This window comes from Pleurodeles waltl, chromosome 6 (genome assembly GCF_031143425.1).
Source record: "Pleurodeles waltl isolate 20211129_DDA chromosome 6, aPleWal1.hap1.20221129, whole genome shotgun sequence".
Taxonomy (NCBI): Eukaryota; Metazoa; Chordata; class Amphibia; order Caudata; family Salamandridae; genus Pleurodeles; species Pleurodeles waltl.
The window spans coordinates 920,027,860-920,047,012 of NC_090445.1; the positions used below are offsets into that span (position 1 = coordinate 920,027,860).

At 42.2% G+C, this 19,153-nt stretch overlaps 1 protein-coding gene across 1 annotated transcript in view; it reads right to left on the reverse strand.

The window, feature by feature from the left end:
• Window positions 1-11,046: 11,046 nt before the first annotated feature.
• C6H10orf143 (chromosome 6 C10orf143 homolog) overlaps window positions 11,047-19,153 on the reverse strand; it is an 84,266-nt gene continuing 76,159 nt past the window's right edge. The window contains exon 6 of the mRNA XM_069239735.1: window positions 11,047-11,975. Coding sequence (XP_069095836.1) covers window positions 11,946-11,975 — 30 coding nt within the window. The 3' untranslated portion in view covers window positions 11,047-11,945. The remainder of the gene's footprint in view (window positions 11,976-19,153) is intronic.

Consider the following 19,153-nt stretch of genomic DNA (forward strand, 5'->3'; position numbering starts at 1 on the left):
AATACTGAGGGTCCTCTGAGGAGCCCCCAGAGTGCATGGAATCATGCAACCAATGCTTGAAAAAGCATTGGGGTACGATTCCAACATGTTTGATACCAAACATGCCTGTGGTCGGAGTTACCATTATTTAGCTAGACATAGGTAGTGACCTATGTCCAGTACAAGTTTAAAATGGTGTCCCCGCAGTCACGAAGTCTGGGGAAATGGTCCTGGAGGCCATCACACACAGGTAGTCTGCACCCTGCCCTCAGGGCTGAAGGGTCTGCTAGAGGGGTGACTTATAAGTGACCTGGTGCAGTGTAAATGGCAGTGAAAGGGTGCATGCACCTTTTCACACAGGCTGCAATGGCAGTCCTGCAGAAGCCTTTGCATGGACTCCCTATGGGTGGCAAAAGAAATGCTGCAGCCAATAGGGATCCTCTAGAACCCCAATGCCCTGGGTACTTAGGTACCATATACTAGGGACTTATAAGGGGGCACCAGTATGCAAATTTTGGGTGAGATACTGGATTACCAGTATGCAGTTACAAAATTGAGAGCATAATCACTGGGGTCCTGGTTAGCAGGATCCCAGTGAACACAGTCAAGCACACTGACATCAGGCAGAAAATGGGGGTAACCATGGCAAAAAGAGGGTACTTTCCTACAAAAGTCTGATCACAAAGACCTCTGTTGTATTTGTCTTTCTCTAGATCTGGGAGCGAACGTCTATTCAAAATATATGCTTACTTGCAGACTTTTTTCACAAAGCTCTTTCCCAAGGAGTAAATGTGTCTTTTTTACTGAAATGTTATGCTTAGTTACCATTTAGGAATGAAATAAGACCAATGTAGTCACAAAAAAGCTGTAGGAGAAGATATGGGAGGATGCTGTGGTGGACAAGGTTAAAACATGGGCCACTTAGACAAATTAGGCATCCAGCACCTCTCTTATGGACAGAGAATGCTTGCTCCTAGGTGAAACCGAGGTTATGCTACCTAAGACTTGTAATTAATCGTCACAGTAACTAAAGTTCATCAGTACTGGCCCATTCTAGTGGCTTGCCAAGATATGAGATATTAAGTGAGTCAGCAGGGTCCAAGACAGGCTTAAGAAATGAGTGTGTCAATATGGTTGTTTAAATCAACAAGAGACTGTATCAGTAATTCATAACAGGTCTTCTAAAAATCCCTTTCACTTTAATGATTTTACCACAGTACAGAGGTTGACCCTTCAAGATGCTGCAGAGAACCAACAGAGGTTTTAGTAATAATAATGAGATTTACAGAGTGCCTGGTTACTCCATACGATGTGTCCCCACACTAGGAGATCAACCACCAGAGTCCAAACAGAGAAGAGCTAATTCATTTGTCTAAAAAGGCAGGTTTTTGCCAGGAAAAAAAAAAAACAGTTCTGAACATTATTGCCTCAGATCTAGTGGAAGAGTATTCCAGAGTTTTTAAGCCAAGAGGCTAAAAGAACCCATACAAGCTCTTTTCATGCTTGGGACTGCCGTGAGCCCAACTCAAGTGGATATGAGACACCTACTAGGTTGTTAAGGTTTAATCAAGACATGAAGGTAGCGAGGGCCTTTGTTGTTCAGGATCTTATGACGAAAGCAAAGAGGTTTAAAAGATACTGTCTTGCTAATTGGGAGCCAATGAAGCTTAGCAAGAGCTGTGCCCATAGAAGAGCATCTAGGGAAATTCGGCAGCAGAAGTACTGCCGCATTCTGTACCCTTTGGGGCATCCTTAGCCTACCTCGAGTGGCACCAAGATAAAGTACATTACAATAATCAAATTTAGAAACTAGTAGCGCCTGAATCACTGTCTTCCTAGTGGCTTCTGGAAGGAAGCCTACAACTCTGCACAACGTTTTCAAGATGCCAAAACAAACTGCCATGAGGTTTAATATCTGTCTCTCAAACATGAGATTGTTGTCAAACCAGATCCGAGGCTCTTGACTTTCTGATTTGGGATGGGTACTGGCCCTAAGGTATCCGGCCACCAGGCAGTGGACCAGATCAAAGGCTGTTTCTCGAAGATAAGAACCTCCATTTTCCCGGCATTCAGCTTCAGGCAACTGCGGTCCATCCATTCTGCTAAATCGAACAAGCAGGTTTGAAAGCAGACTGCTGAGGTGCCATCATCCTGTGTGAAGGTGACAATTTGAGTGTCACTGGCATAAGATACCATTTTTATGTCATCACGTTCAATCACATCAGCCAGGGGGTGCACATACAGACTAAATAGAGTTGAGCTCAATGCTGATCCCTTTGGTAGACCTCAGACAAGCAAGACTTCTGGACACCCTGGAAGGTACGATTTTGGAGGAAACAAGTCAGTAATTTTTGAGCTAGGTCAACAACACCTTAACACCATAATCGTTCAGCCAGAAGGCCATGGGATAGTGTTAAACGCTGCGGTCACATCTAGCATTATCAATACTGCGGTCTTACCGTGGGCAGCAATGAATCTAAGAGACTCAGTTGCTAGCAGCAGTGCATATTTGTTAATGTACTGGGGACAAAACCCTGATTGAGTCTCATGCAGAAGGTCATAAGGCTCAATATACCTCATGAGCTGCTGCGTTACATGTTTTTCTGTCACTTTGGAGAAAAATGGATGCAAAGTGATAGGCCTGAAATGTTCTGGTTTGGCTGGATTCAGAGTAGGTTTTTTCATTAGGAGTACTACTGTCATGTGTTCCCACTTCTAGGGAAGCAAGTCAGTCCTAAAAGATCACACAAACTAGGTAGCATCTCCTCCATTCAATGCTCCAACATCGAGGGCGAGACTGGATCAAGCGGCGAGCTCTCTAACTTTGGGTACTAGAGCATGCAGCTCTTTCATAGACTGTTAGTACTAAGCAACCCTTTTATTCAATTAAATGGCACAGGCCAAGTTTCAGGACAAAAGGTCGCTCTAGCTTCCTTGGGAAATGTTGAATAAATCTTAGCAACTTTTTCTGAAAAATATTGGGCGATCAAATCACAGTTTTTCACCGATTAAGTGATATGGGGGGGGGGAACATGCTCCAGAGAAGACAAATATTTCACTAAAAGGAAGAGTTTGCGGGAAGAATTTTGAGCATGACCACAGTACTGACTCTGCGTGAGCCTGATCTGTTTATGATATATCTTCTGCTCTCTATCATAGTTTTTCTTTTTTCTACAATGCTATAATTCCTACACCACTGGCAGTCTAGGCATTTGCAAGCCTTTAGTAGCAGAAGTTCATCATTAAACGATTCCGCAGATGGTTTGGAGCAGGTAGCTGTGCGAGTTGTCAAAGGTGTAATGCAGTTTAATGCTTCACTAATCCAATTTTCCACTTGCATGTTTGCTGTGTATATGCAGTCTCTGAGAATCGGACAGTTGGCACTCAAAGCTACCATATAGGCAGCTGGGGTAACTGTAGACCACTTTTGCACTTGGCAATGCCAGCCACCTGGTGGCATAGACGTTGGAGCAGCTATAGCAATCTGAAAAGGAAGAACAGAATGGTCTGATCATACCACATGTGTAGGAGGAGCCACACTCACACAAAAGGAATTGGCAAATATGGGGTCCAAGATATGCCCTTGCTTGTGTGTAGGAGCATAAATCAGTTGAGTAAAATGGAATGCTTCTAAGTTATCAATGAAAGAAATTACCGAGTGACATGTGGCATCCTCAAAATGAAGATTGTGGTTGCCCAAAAATCGTATTGCATAGGGAGGCAGAATACCAGCCAACGTGATGATAAACTGTGAGGCGGGACCAGGTGGGCGGTAAATCAAGAACCCAGCTAGCGTACAGTTACTAGACAAAGTCACCGAAAACACAGCCACCTCACAACCAGCAAATCTGAAGTTCAGAGAAGGAACAAGGTACAGTTTGTTTACAGATTAGTGCAATCCCACCTCCTCTTTGCGTTTGTCTATCCAACCCCATGATAGCATAGTATTGTGGGACAGTATCCAGGGGGCTGAATCCACTGTCAGCCAGGTTTCAGAGAGAAAGAGCACATCTGGCTGGTAGTCTGTCAGTAAATTATGAATCTCAACCCTATGTTTGGGTAAGGAGCGGCAGTTCAAATAATAACACTGCCGTTTGAGAGTTGAGACCAACTCTGTTTCCCTCAAGTGTCTCGGAAATACCATTTAAGAGGGTAAATTCACACTTGCCACAGCTAACTTCACTCCTGGAGACATCCGTTGAGTACCAGCATTCCCCAGAGATGACAGGGCATGTTGCAGAGTAAAAAAATGTCTAGCTTACGCTTCAAGAATTATCAATTCTATTAAGGACATGGAGGCGAGGATTATGCTATCTCTTTCTTTCCTGACCCAAAAAAGCAGCCAATCAAAATACATATAAACAAAAAACTATACATCCCATGATGCTTCACATATAGTCACATGGTCCAATCACCAACCATGACCTTAGTCCATAAATGTCTTGACCCTCGACGTCACTTCCTCTTTCTTTGGTCAACTCAGGTACAGTTCAAATTGAAATCGAAACTTCTTACATAAACTTGAAATCTGGAGTCAGGAACATCCACTCCCACCGAATACCAAGAACTCCAAGAGCCCAACTCGAAGGGTAAACCAGTCCCAGGAAAAATAACAGACAGGAGAAGCCTCATGAAGCAACGGAAATTAAAGAATTCTTCTGATCAGAACCTATAAGTAATAAAACAGATAGGTAATATCCAGAATACATTGACCAAAATTTTGATAAAGCTAATATTCATATAAATAACATTAAAATGGGTGGGTAATACATAACAAAGGACCATCATGTTCAACAGATAATTCTTTATTCATTAAACAATTGTTTCGAAGGGCGGGATAATCCTCGCCTCCGTGTCCTTAATAGAATTGAAAATTCTTGACACGTAAGCTAGAATTTTTTTTATTCTATGTCAGGACCGGAGGCTCCGATTGTGCTAGTTTAAAGCTTCTCCATTACTACGGTGGCTACATCCAACACAGGCTTGTGATAAAACTTACGAAAAAAGTATTTTCTGAAGACCAATCCACAGCCTTCATAATGTCTTCCAAGCGGGAACCCAAAGCATATGATTTGGAAGCCATAGGTCCTCTAGCAGAATGAGCTCCAAAATGTTTGGTATCAATACCCGCTTCATTCATTAACCATCTCATCCATCTAGCTATAGTGACTGAAGTAACTGGTTTAAAAGGCTTTTGCAAGGAAATTAACAATTGACCTTTAACATCATGTCTAAACTCTTCTGTAACAGCTTCATACTCCTTTAAAGATTGAACTACACATAACTTAGAATTGTCAGGATATACTGGATATGATACTGACCTGTAATTCGTTTTAGTCCTTCTTGACACCGTAAAGGTAACCCCATCCTGGGAGTATACCATACCAGCTAGGCCTAGTGCTCTGACATCAGACACTCTCATACAAGAAATGAGACATAATAACATGGTCAATTTTGCTGAAAGCTGTTTGCGGGACAAATATCTATTGGTAGGCCAGGAATCCAAGAATTTTAAAATAATATTAACTTCCCATAAAACTGAATATTTAGCTTGAGGCGGTTTAGAGAGACTGATACCCCTTTACAGTTTACAAATTAAAGGATGCTCTCCAACAGGTTTACCCTCAAAATGGAGATGTCCCGCTGAAATGGCTGATCTGAAATTATTGATAGTCCTATATGCTAAACCTGAACTTGCTAATTCCGCTAGAAAGTTAACGATCAACTCAATATGTGCTTCCACTGGATTGGCACCTCTTCTATCACTCCAACTACTCCATCTGCGCCAGGCTGAGGCATATCTTTTATGGGTACTACCGGCCCAAGCCTGTTTAATGTAGTCCGCAGCTTGTTGCGAAATGCCTGGGGTACTCAATCTTGACATGAAATCAACCAAACTAACAGAGTCAACTTCCCTGACGAGATCAGTGGATGTTGAAGGCCCTCCGGATTCAAAACAAGATTCCGACGGGGAGGGATGAGAAGAGGAGAGGCACAAGCTAATTGCAGAGCTATAGGGAACCAAGGTTGAGCTCTCCAGAAAGGTGTCACCAGAACAATCTCTGTCTTCTGTCTCAGTACCTGAGACAGCACCATGGCAATCATCAGAAAAGGAGGAAAGGCATATCCCCGAAACTGAGACCAATCTTGGAGAAATGCATCAGTCTTCATTGCACAAGGATCTGGGCGCCAACTGTAAAATTTTGGTATCTGAAAGTTGAGCCGAGAGGCAAACAAATCCACTTCGCAAAGTCCCCATTCCTTGATTATCTGAGAGAAAATCATTGGATCCAGTTTCCAGTCGCTGGAATCTGTCAGGAACCTGGAATTCCAGTCTGCTATAAGGTCCTGGTCTCCCCCAAGGTATTCCGCTATAACCACTAGACGCTGTGTCAGACAATAGTGCCAAAAATCCTTGGCAATCGCTGCCAAAATTTTGGATTTCGCCCCCCCCCCCCCAGTTTGTTGACATACTTCACTGGTGAGACATTGTCCATCCGCAATAGAATGCAACAATCTGTCTTCTGTGGGGAAAGACTCTTTATGGCAAAGGAACCCGCTAGACGTTCCAGGCAATTGATATGGAAGGTTTGTTCCCATTCCGACCATCTGCCTCCTGTCAGTAGAGAATTGCAATGGGCTCCCCATCACCAGTGGCTGGCATCGGATTCGATCACCACCTCTGGGTGAGACCCGAAAATCGATCTACCGTTCCAGGCTTCCATATGATGAAGCCACCATTGAATCTCTGATCTTACCTCGACAGTCCATGGAATCTGTTCCGAGTAACTCAGACCCTGTTGAAGATGTCTGATTTTGAGCCTCTGTAGAGCACGGTAATGTAAGGGGGCTGGGAAGATCGCCTGAATAGATGAGACTAACAATCCCACTACCCTGGCTATGTTCCTTAAAGAAACGGTCGGGCTGGCTAGGACAGACCTCAATTCCCTCTTGATGTTGCGAATTTTTTGAGAGGGAAGAATAAGTTGACATATGACTGAGTCTATCCGAAAACCCAGGAAATCTATCACTTGAGTCGGTTTCAACAATGACTTCTGCACATTGATAAGGAAACCTAAATCTTGCAGAAGACTGATGGTCCAGTTCAAATGAGACTTAAGGATCTGGGGAGACTGAGCCATCAGCAAAATATCGTCCAGGTAAATGATCAATCGGACTCCCTTCGCTCTTAGCCATTCCATCACAGGCCTCAGTAGCTTCGTGAAGCACCAAGGGGCTGATGAAAGCCCGAACAGGAGATCAAGAAACTCCAGGCATTGACCTTTCCACAGGAATTGAAGAAATCTCCTGTGAGGAGGGAAAATTGGAATCGACAGGAAAGCATCTTTTAGGTCCAGGCGGACCATCTAATCTCCTTCTAATAGAATCTCTCTCAACATGTGAATGCCCTCCATCTTGAAATGCCTGTACAGAATCCAATGATTGAAATCCTTTAGATTCAAGACTAGGCGGTGTCCTCCCCCTTTTTTGTCTACTACAAAAATAGGGCTGAGAAAACCGGAAGGGTGAGGAGAGGAAAACTGTACGGCACCTTTTTTCTAATAAGGCCTGAACCTCTTTGTCTAAAAAAATGTGATTTGCTAGGGGAAAACACATCTGGAGAGGAGGAGTGTGTTGCTTGGGAGTACTGATAAACTCCAGTTGATTACCCAGCTCTTCTGTGTAATATTCTTCTTCTTGGTCATCCCACTGAGCCATGATATAAAGTATCTATGGACAATATATCAATAATATATAGGTAATATAGAGAAACAAATAACTTTTTAAATATCTTTTAATATCTTTTTTAAAAGACAGGTGGGGGTGCAAAAACCCCAAATCAGGCAAAACAACTAATGCCCAATATAAAGTGTGGCGGGAGCTGCCTGATAGCACTCTAGGCAGAAGCCTTGCTAAGATTTTGCAACTCACGCTATTAACTTTATAGCGGGGCGTCTGAGAGCTCGGGGAATAAAAGGGTGGTGTGTCCTGGCACATGCGCGCTTTAAAACGACGAGCCGATCACTCAGAAATGAAAACTGAGGATCGGCTAGTCTCCGATGCACGCGCACGAGCACAATAAAACTGGAAAAGAGACTGCGTGGAGCACACGCATCCCGGCTCCCACTCCACCAAAAACAGGCATACAATAAGTTGGTAGAAAGCCGATAAAACAAAACACAGCGTGAGACGCGCTTAAATAAACAATGAAAGCACGCTAAATCGCAATGCTTGTATATAAAAATACAACATTTAAAGACATTGAAAACAATCAAAATATAATGAGGAGCTAAATTTGAAGTACTTACCTGCTGAGCAGTAGAATAGAAAAAAGGAAGTGACGTCGAAGGTCAAGACATTTATGGACTAAGGTCATGGTTGGTGATTGGACCATGTGACTATATGTGAAGCATCATGGGATGTATAGTTTTTTGTTTATATGTATTTTGATTGGCTGCTGTTTTGGGTCAGTAAAGAAAGAGATAGCATAATCAGAGCCTCTGGTCCTGACACAGAATCTCCTTATCCCTATCGCATTTAATGGCCAGCTTCTCACAGGTAGGGGTCCTGACCCCTGGCACCGCCCAGGGGCGGACAGGCACAGATGGGTTTGCTTTAGACAGGCCTGCTGCACGTCAGCGCAGCTATCATGTTTTAATTGCCCTCCTAGAAGATGGCAAGGAAGGCTTGTCAGATGCCAGAAACGAGGAGGTCAAAGTAAAACAAACTGGAGCCCAGCAGCTCTGCTCCTACCTGTCAGGCTGCCCTCCCAGATGGAGTTACTGAAAACAAACTATGCAGTTAAAATAAACACACAAAGAAATAGTGCAAAAGAAACAAACTGAATTTGAAAACCGGCCCCTGTGCCTAGTGCGCTACAAGAAAAACAAAAGCAAACTGCAGATGCAGAATAAAGGAATAGCAGTACACCTTGCGGGGTGAAATTCTAATGGCACTGGTTTTCCACCATTTTCCTAAAGCACAAAGCAATTTTTTTAAGGTAGGTAGATTCTAGAACTTATGTAACTAGACATGTTTCGACAAATCCAAGTCCGGGACCAGTTCAGTCTAAACTGATGAAGGCAGGTTTACTAACAAGACAGTTTGTATGAATTTATCACATACATCAAGGATTTGACAGTTATTTGGCTCAGCAAATTGTAAAATAAGCCACAGTTGGGGGGACTGAAATTGTTTTCAATAGCCAACTATCTAAGCTGAAGCCATTAAACTGAACTTTTATTGCACAATGTACTGGGAAAAGGGTCACAAATTGAGGTGGGTCATACAATGCGCACACATTATTTGTGACCTGTCTGCTTTTGTGATCTTATTTATGTACTATTAACTCAATCACAAAATCTCCAGGAGGGCTTAAAGGGGGTAGAAGGTTACAGAATTACCTGCCTTGTGAATATTATTTGTTATTCGTTTATTTTACACACTCTGTGATTTTCTATAAACACAGCAAAAGCGGCCTCCAAAGAAAAGCAGACCACCACTCCTGCGTTTGTACTGCCTAAAAGTAAAGCAGTCCGTGCTCCTTAAAGAAACCAGTGCTGCTTTATAAAAATACATAAATAGAAAGTTACTGTTTCAGAAAACATCAGGGGGAGAAGTCAAGGGTCCCATAGACCTCTGCAGACCTCCCATCTCTTGTGCTACTGATATGTTTCACAAAGGGGAAGGAGTACCAAGGGGATTGAGAACTAATTCATCGGTTGCAAAATTATACATATAATTCTATTAGAATCGGAATTATGAGGGGCACTCACCTTCCTATTTGTGATTTGCAAAGGATTGCAAAAAACATTTTACGAGTGTTAAGGAATTTTCAAACTCATAACAATGGCCTGAACATTACGCCACCACAGACAGGGACAGTCTTCATGTACCCACAATCCCACTCTTTTGCCTTGCGGCATCAGGGAAGGACAAGCCTACCCACATTTGACTGTGCTCAGCTCCTGGCTAGGAGCAAATGGGGCCACTCCACTTCACTGTTCGAGGGCCTCTGATGTCCGAGGAAAAAACAAGAGCAGGACATGGCAAACTGTGGTTCCCTCGCTCTAATTCAGTTTTACAAGGGAGCATATTACACAAGAATGCATAGTTCTCCAGAACAGTGTTCCCACTTACTTCTGAATCCTCCTATTTCTTAGATAGTCTTTCTTTCTTGGATTCTAAAGTCCGGTACATGTTTCACTATGGCATTTGTGCCCTCAGTTGAATTACTTTCCCGTCTTCATACCATTCATACTTCAAAATAGATCTAATCAGAACTTGCTGTATATCGCAGCATTGACTGAAGTCTCTTCAGTTCGTTGAACCTTCTGCACGCCATTGGCAGGTGCATGCTCTCTCTCTCTCCTCACTGTCTCTTTTCAAGATACTTTGATTTAACACAGACTTAACACTTGACTAGGGTTCTTTCAGATATGAACATTTTTGCTCTGGGAGGCACAACATTACTTTCTAGTAGTTGATTCACCTTTCTCACAGATGTTCCCTGTACCCATCTAGTACTTCAGGGTTGCAGAAGGCAACCTTAGTTTCAACATAAGATGACCCAGTGTGTGAGCACAGCATAATACACACAACACTCTGAGATCAGTAATTTATCATTTTAACTTAGCGACAAATTCCATAACAACTAATTTTGCTTCCTATCTGAATTGTCTAATATTTTGCATAGTAATTATATGCATGGCTTGAGAGAGTTAGTTTGCAGAGTAACCCCGCTCAGATAAAGGAATAAAGGATCGCAAGAAAAGCATTACTAAAGGACTGCTAGATAGATAATATTGTTGCAGTACAATACGCTGGTATATAAATATAATTTGGATCCCTTTCTCCCCGCCCAAAGAAGGACTTAACATTTCCCCTGCAGCTCCCTCAGACGCAGATTCCTGTCTGAGAAAGTCTATGAGGTGTGATGCGGCAAGGAGAATGCAAACTGTCATATTTAGTAGATTTCATGCTTTTAGAATACGCTGTGGTATTTATTCTCCAAATATATTTTAAAATATTCTTACAGTATCAGTCAGTAGTCCTATATAAACCAGCTGAATAAAAGTTGTTTTATTAAAATCGATATTGTGTAGCTCAGATTTGGGTTCAAAGGAAAGAGAAAGACAGACATGTAGTAGAAATCTTTATACTATATAACATGACGAAAGCATTTTCTATTTTTTTTTACATTATTTCACAATCCAACAAAAAAAATCAAGTAGGAATGTGCACAGTACAAAGCACACATCTAGGAACCGCCTTTTTTATCAGGTAAGAAAAGCTGCATACAAAAAACATACTTTAACTGGCCCGTTTTAGTCAAAACATGAGACTGAGTTCTGCAATACGTTTTAGAGTCTTCAAATAAAAACAACACGTAAACGATAAGATTTATTTTACACGTGCGTTAAAAACAGAATGTTAAACAATTTTAGAAATGTTTAGAAGAAATAGAACATAAAAATAGATACTTTAGTAAATGAAATATAAAAACGATTATGTGCAACAATGTAATCAAAAGTAAATAGGAGCATCCTTAGAAATTATATATACAGGTTTAGCAGTGCAGTATAAAACTATTATTTTAACATTCCATGTGTTTTAAGGCAGGTACTACTGAAGTAGCCCAAATGTGACTTCTTGGAATTATCCCTATACAGTAGGCTGCAAAGAAAGCATGTGCAGTGACCACTATGTAATCACTTCCATTTCTCAGCCTCAACACTTCCATTATAAGGCATTTTACTTGGATGGAGGTAGTATACCACTACTAACGCACCGGTAGAAATTTTTGTCTAATTGAGAAATGGTTAGGTAGCAGAAGCTTTAGTTCTGTCACGTAGACTTTACACAGACTACTTTAAATCAGGCTTCTTATAACTTAATTTCGTAATGCCAATAATCTGTGTGTCAAAGACACAATGCATGATGTTCCTGATGCCGATTCCAATGCTCTACAGCCCCAGGATGTGGTTAATGTGACCCTGAAAAGACAAAGTTTCACATGCTAAATTTATATAAAGACTAAACAGGTTCAACACAACTTCTGTTAACATACAGAACGGTCACATTTTAAACAGAGTTTCATTCACCAGTGTACTGTGCGGAGTATGCAATCTCCTTGGTAGCACGTAGATACAGGCACCCAAACTCAAACTAAAAACTGATTGGGCTCCTCCTATAGTCTTACACATCCCAAAATGGTGTAGTGCTGACTGGTCCATTTCTAGTGCCTACCACGTCTCAAAATAGTTTATTGAATCACGAACACAGACTTTCAGAAGTTTCGAATTAGCTCCATTTATTTAATATAAACATTTAGACTGCAGATTTAGTGTAAATTCATAGTAATAAACTTAATGAACCACAAAATGCTAACACAAAGGGGAAAAAATTAGAGGGAACACAATGCAGAAAGTGCCACTGTAACCGAGAAATGGGCTGGGGAAACATTTTCAGGGGTGTACTAATTTAAATTATGTAACCGCCCAATACACTGGGAATCTCCCTTTACTTATGTGCTATTGGACATACTTTGTGTATAATTTCCACACAGAGAACCGGACAAGCATAATTTAAAAATATTTTGGGGAGATGAGATGCCTGACGCGTGGAATAAAATTACACAAGTTTCAACCGTTCCTACCTAGAAACAACATGAGATAGTGAGCACAACGCAATGTGTATGAAGAATTTCGTGTCCCAACGGGAAGATTTCTCTTGCTCCCAAACAATGAAGGTATACCCACTAGTTGTGTAGAGTGGACAAAGGATGTCCCAAACGCCTTCCTATACATCACACCGGAGGAAAGGCACGTTTTGAGATATACAATCAGTGCTGCCAGACACTATACAGGAGAGTTTGCATGCTTCAAAAGTCCCACACACACAAAGCATACAGTTTGTATAATATTACACAATAATCTGGTAAATAATACACGCAGCAAAAATTTAGCAGTGATCATGAATATATCAGCAACACTGAGTACAGAATGAAGAACACAAGCATGCTATAAAAGCCTATATATATGTATGTTTTACACAGTGGTGGTTGCTACTGTGTAGTTCTAGTTGGGTCCGAGTTTCAATTGGAACAGCATTTTTTGTTTTGCTAATTTTCTAATTACATTGGCACCGTTTGATGACTCTTTCGCAAAAACGGTTCATCCACCTCAGCTCACTGTAAAGTTTTGGGTGATCCATCAAGTGGGAGCCCAGAAAAAGGGAGATCCCAGAATGTGTTTTTCTCAATTTCCCTCTGTAGGCCAAATGCGTTGTTAATTATACTTTCGAAGAAAACTGTGTCACTACTGTGAATCATGAGTGGACTTTTATTGGGATTTATTTGCAGGCTGACCCGCTCTGTCAGCTTCATGATCCACCTCCCTTCTGCCAGGGCCTTGTTTAGAGCGCTGTTGAGATGTTATTGGATTCACTGTGCTGGCCGCTGGACTGTCAATTCTCTCCACTGGATTTGAATAACCGATGCTGTAATGACACTACTGTCATATCGTCAGAGGCGGTGTGACCGACTGGAAGACAGAGTACAAGTCCGTCTGGACAGTCAGACGGTGAGCAGAGGTGAGGAGTGCCTGGATCTTGGCTTGCGTGCGTGGGTATGAAAGCAACAGAAGATTCGCAACACCATCTTGCTGAGGTGAGGGATTGGGTGGCCTCGAGTCCCTACAGCCCCACCAGGGCAACTCGGTTTTACTTGGACCTGATCTATAGACTGAACATGGACCTATGGATCTGGACCTGATCCATATGTTCTGGTGGCAATACATCTCCTGTTACTGGAAATATGGCAAGCAGCAGAGGGAACCTGGTATTAACCAGGTGGATCTGCAATGGTGGCCATAGTTACAAATTACTAACTGCAAGCAATTCTATGTGACTATAGAGTTTATTGGAGCTTGAAGTTTATATATATATATATATATATATATATATATATATATATATATATATATATGGAAATTGTCACTTACCCAGTGTACATCTGTTCATGGCATGTAGTGCTGCAGATTCACATGCTATGCATAGCTCTTCCAACATCTAGTGTTGGGCTCGGAGTGTTACAAGTAGTTTTTCTTCGAAGAAGTCTTTTCGGAGTCACAGGATCGAGTGACTCCTCCTCGGTTACAGTGCACATGGGCATCGACTTCATTGTTAGATTGTTTTACCGCAAAGGGTGAAGGAAGGAGTGATAGAGTATAAGATTATAAAGAGATGTCCATGTAAATGTATCTACATATGTACAAATGATAAACCTAAACGACTACAGGCTTTTGGAGAGGAGGGAGGGTGCATGTGAATCTGCAGCACTACATGCCACTAACAGATGTACACTGGGTAAGTGACATTTTACATTCAATGACATGTGAAGCTGCAGATACACATGCTATGCATAGACTACAAAGCAATTAGTCCTCCCAAAAAATTGAGGTGGCTAGCCTGTAGGAGTTGAAGTTGTTTGAAATAGTGATTTGAAGACAGCTTGGCCTACAGTGGCCTGTTGTTGTGAGAAAACATCAACATAATAGTGTTTTGTAAAGGTATGAGGAGTAGACCATGTGGCAGCTTTACATACATCAGCCATTGGTATGTTTCCTAAAAATGCCATTGACGCACCTTTCTTTCTTGTAGAATGTGCTCTTGGAGTGATCAAAAGTTGTCATTTTGCTTTGATGTAGCATGTTTGTATGCATCTAACAATCCATCTTGCTAAGCCTTGTTTAGATATAGGATTGCCTTTATGTAGTTGTTGAAAAGAAACAAAAAGTTGTTTTGTTTTCCTAAAATCTTTAGTTCTATCTATAAAGTACATAAGAGCTGTTTTGAGATCTAGAGTATGAAGAGCTCTTTCTGCAACTGAGTCTGGCTGTGGAAAGAATACTGGCAATTCAACTGTTTGGTTGATGTGAAAAGAAGATACTACTTTTGGTCCAAATATTGGATTTCTCCTAAGTACGACTTTATGTTTGTGTACTTGGAAAAAAGGTTCTTCAATAGTGAACGCATGTATTTCACTAACTCTTCGTAATGAAGTAATAGCTACAAGGAAGGCAACCGTTCATGTTAAAAATTGAATTTGACAAGAGTGTGTGGATTTAAAAGGTGGGCTCATGAGTCTGGTAAGTATCCAATAAGGAACAGGTGGTGTCCTAGGTGGAATAATGCGTTTTAATCCTTCCATGAAAGCTTTATTAACAGGGAATCTGAATACAGAAGTGTGTTGAATAGTTTGTAAGTATGCAGATATTGCAGTAAGGTGAATTTTGATGGATGAGAAAGCTAGATTTTATTTTTGCAAATGAAGTAGGTGGCATACATTATTCTTGTCTAGATGCTGTAAGTGGATCAGTATTTATAGATTGACAGTAGTAAACAAATCTTTTCCATTTGTTAGCATAACATTGTCTGCTAGTAGGTTTACATGCCTGTTTAAGCACTTCCATAACATTCTTATGGAAGTTTTAGGTAACCAAATTTTATGACTTCAGGAGCCAAATTGTTAAATTGAGAGGATTGTGGTTTTGGTGCCTGATTTGACCTTTGTTCTGTGTTAACAAATCTGGTCAGTTTGAGAGTTTGGAATGAGGTACTACAGACAGGTCTAAGAGTGTTGTGTACCAATGATGACGTGCCCATGTTGGGGCTATGAGTATCATGGTAAGAGATGTCTGACGTAGTTTACTTACCAAAAAGGGAAGGCGTGAGAGAGGGCAAAAAGAGTAAGCAAATATCCCTGACCAATTGATCCATAGAGAAGCCCTTGGATAGAGGATGTGGGTGTCTGGATGCGAAGTTTTGGCATTTCGCGTATTCGCTTGTTGCGAATAGGTCTATTTCTGGTGTTCCCCACTTTTGAAAGTACTTTTGAAGTACTTTGGTGTGAATCTCCCATTCATGAGTTTGTTGGTGATTCCTGCTTAGGAGATCCGCTAACTGATTGTCTATTCCTGGAATGTATTCTGCTAATAGATGAATGTGATTGTGAATTGCCCATTTCCATATTGTCTGGGCTAGCAGAGACAGTTGGGATGAATGTGTCCCTCCCTGTTTTTTGAGGTAATACATGGTGGTCATGTTGTCTGTTTTTATCAGACAGTCTTCTGTTTGAGAAGGGGTTGAAACACTTTTAGGGCAAGAAACACCGCTAATAATTCTAGGTGGCTTATGTGAAATTGTTTCTGTTTGGGATCCCATTTCCCTTGAATGCTATGATTGTTGAGATGAGCTCCCCAACCTATCATTGATGCATCTGTTATTATGGTCTGAGGTATAGGGTCTTGAAATGACCGCCCGTTCATTAGATTGCTGAAAATCTACCACTGAAAGGATGTGTCCGTTTGGCGGTCTATCAACACTAGAACTTGAAGCTGACCGTGTGCCTGAGACCATTGTTGTGAGAGGCATTGTTTAGTCTTGCATGTGGAACTAGGCTATGCAAGATGCCATCATCCCTAGAATTTTCCTGATAAATCCTACAGTGTATTGTTGATTTGGTTGGATCTGTGGGGTATGAGATTTTGGAAAGCCTGTATCCTTTGTGCATTTGAATATACTAGGGCTTTTTGAGTATTTAGAATAGCACCTAGGTAAGGTTGTATCTGTATTGGTTGAAGGTGTGATTTCTGATGATTTAGAGTGAACCCTAGTGTATGCAGGGTTTCTTTTACATATTGATTGTGTATAATTGCTTGATTTTATTACCTTCGGTAACGACTTTTCTGGTGGATACATTAGCTACCTGTGTATTCCTCACCTAATGAATACTCCCATGGTGCCAGCATTCGACGGAAATCTTCTTCCTAGTCTCCACGTCGACGAGGACGTCACTCTAGCCCACGCGACGCCGTCTGACGTCATACAGGCAATAAGAGGTCCTCGACGACGTGCCGACGTCAGTACCAACATTTTTTACGTGCATGAGAACAACCACCCAATGCAATGAAAGATCAAGGCAACATCCCATAACCTTGTAAAATACACAATATTGCAATGAATAGCTGTAAATTTAATATAACGAACAAATATATGCAAATCATGTATGTACACAAAGATATATATATATATATATATATATATATACAGATAAATATACACAAGTATCCATATATACAACGTCTATTGCAACCTTGAAGACCAAGAGGAGCGCACTCAAGGATTACTTGGTAAGACCAGAAAGGCAACGGGGAGGCGGTTGGGACTGTGAGGAATCCACAGGTAGCTAATGTATCCACCGGAAAAGTCGTTACCGAAGGTAAGTAACTCGTTCTTCTGATGGATACAACTACCTGTGGATTCCTCACCAAATGAATAGAGTCCCAAAGCAGTACCACGCCCGGTGGCGGGTGCCTAAATGGTCAAACCAAGAAATCCTGCAGCACTGACCGTGCAAAATGGCCGTCCCTTCTGACCTCAGAGTCCAAACAGTAATGTTTCGCAAAAGTGTGAAAGGACGACCAAGTTGCGGCCTTGCAGATGTCAACCACAGGAACACCTCTGGCCAAGGCCGAAGTGGCCGACTTAGCTCTGGTGGAATGAGCTCTAATGCCCTCAGGAGGGTCCTTCTTTGCCAAAGAGTAACAGATTTTAATGCAAAGAACCACCCACCTGGAGAGTGTTCTCTTGTGGACTGCCTTTCCTCTCCTCTTGCCCACGTACCCGATGAACAGCTGATCCTCCAGCCTGAAATCCTTTGTTCTATCAATAAAGAAGCTCAACTCTTTCGGTCCAGACGGTGCAGTCTTTCTTCCTCTTTAGAAGGATGAGGCGGAGGATAGAACGTGGACAAAGTAATTGTCTGAGCCAAATGGAAGGGTGAAACAACCTTCGGGAGGAAAGCAGCCTTGGTCCTCAACACCACCTTATCCCCATAAAAAGTTGTATAAGGGGGCTTTACCGATAAGGCCTGCAACTCACTCACTCTCCTTGCAGATGTTATAGCTACCAGGAAAACTGTTTTTATAACCAAATACCTTAAGGGGCAAGAATGCATAGGCTCAAAAGGGGACCCCATAAGGAAAGTCAGGACCAAGGACAAATCCCATTGCGGCATAACGAATGGTTTTGGAGGATATTTATTTAGAAGACCTTTCAAGAATCTGATAACAATAGGGGATTTAAATAACGATGGTTGGTCTGGAAGACAAATGAAGGCTGACAAGGCCGACAAATAACCCTTAATGGTAGCCACTGCACAACCTTTCTGCGCTAGAGACAGAGCAAAAGACAAAACGTCCGATAGATGAGCATGTAAGGGATCAATCTGCCTCTCTCCACACCACGCAACAAATTTAGACCACCTATTAGCGTAGATAGATTTAGTGGAGTGTCGCCTGGCCGCTAATATAACATCCACTACATCAGACGGGAGAGAGAAGGAACTCAGGTTGCCCCGTTCAATCTCCAGGCATGTAGGTGCAGACTCTGGAGGTTGGGGTGTAAAACCTGCCCCTGCGACTGCGAGAGGAGGTCTGCCCTGAAAGGGAGACGGAGCGGAGGGCACTTTGAGAGTTGGAGAAGGTCAGAGTACCACACCCTCCTTGGCCAATCCGGAGCTATTAAGATGACTAGCGCCCGGTCTTGGCGAATCTTCCTCAATACTCGAGGAATCAAGGGTATGGGAGGAAACGCGTAAAGCAACTGGCCGCACCAGGTTATTTGAAACGCGTCCCCCAACGCTCCCTGCATCGGATACTGGAGGCTGCAGAATAACGGACAATGCGCGTTCTCCAGAGTGGCAAACAGATCTACCCGAGGAAACCCCCACCTTTGGAAGATCAAACGGGCTTGATCTGGATGGAGACGCCACTCGTGGTCTGCCGAGAATTGGCGACTGAGACCGTCCGCACGTACACTCAAGACCCCAGCCAGATGATTTGCTACCAAGCAAATCTGATGGTCCTTTGCCCAGGACCATAGTCGAAGAGCTTCTCTGCAGAGAAGGTACAACCCTACTCCTCCCTGTTTGTTTATGTACCACATCGTGGTAGTATTGTCCCTCAGGACCTGTACCGACTGACCACGAAGGGAAGGGAGGAAGGCCTTGAGAGCCAGACGTACAGCCCGTAACTCTAACAGATTGATATGAAACATCTGCTCCTCTGGAGACCAAAGGCCTTTGATCTCCAGATCCCCCAGATGAGCTCCC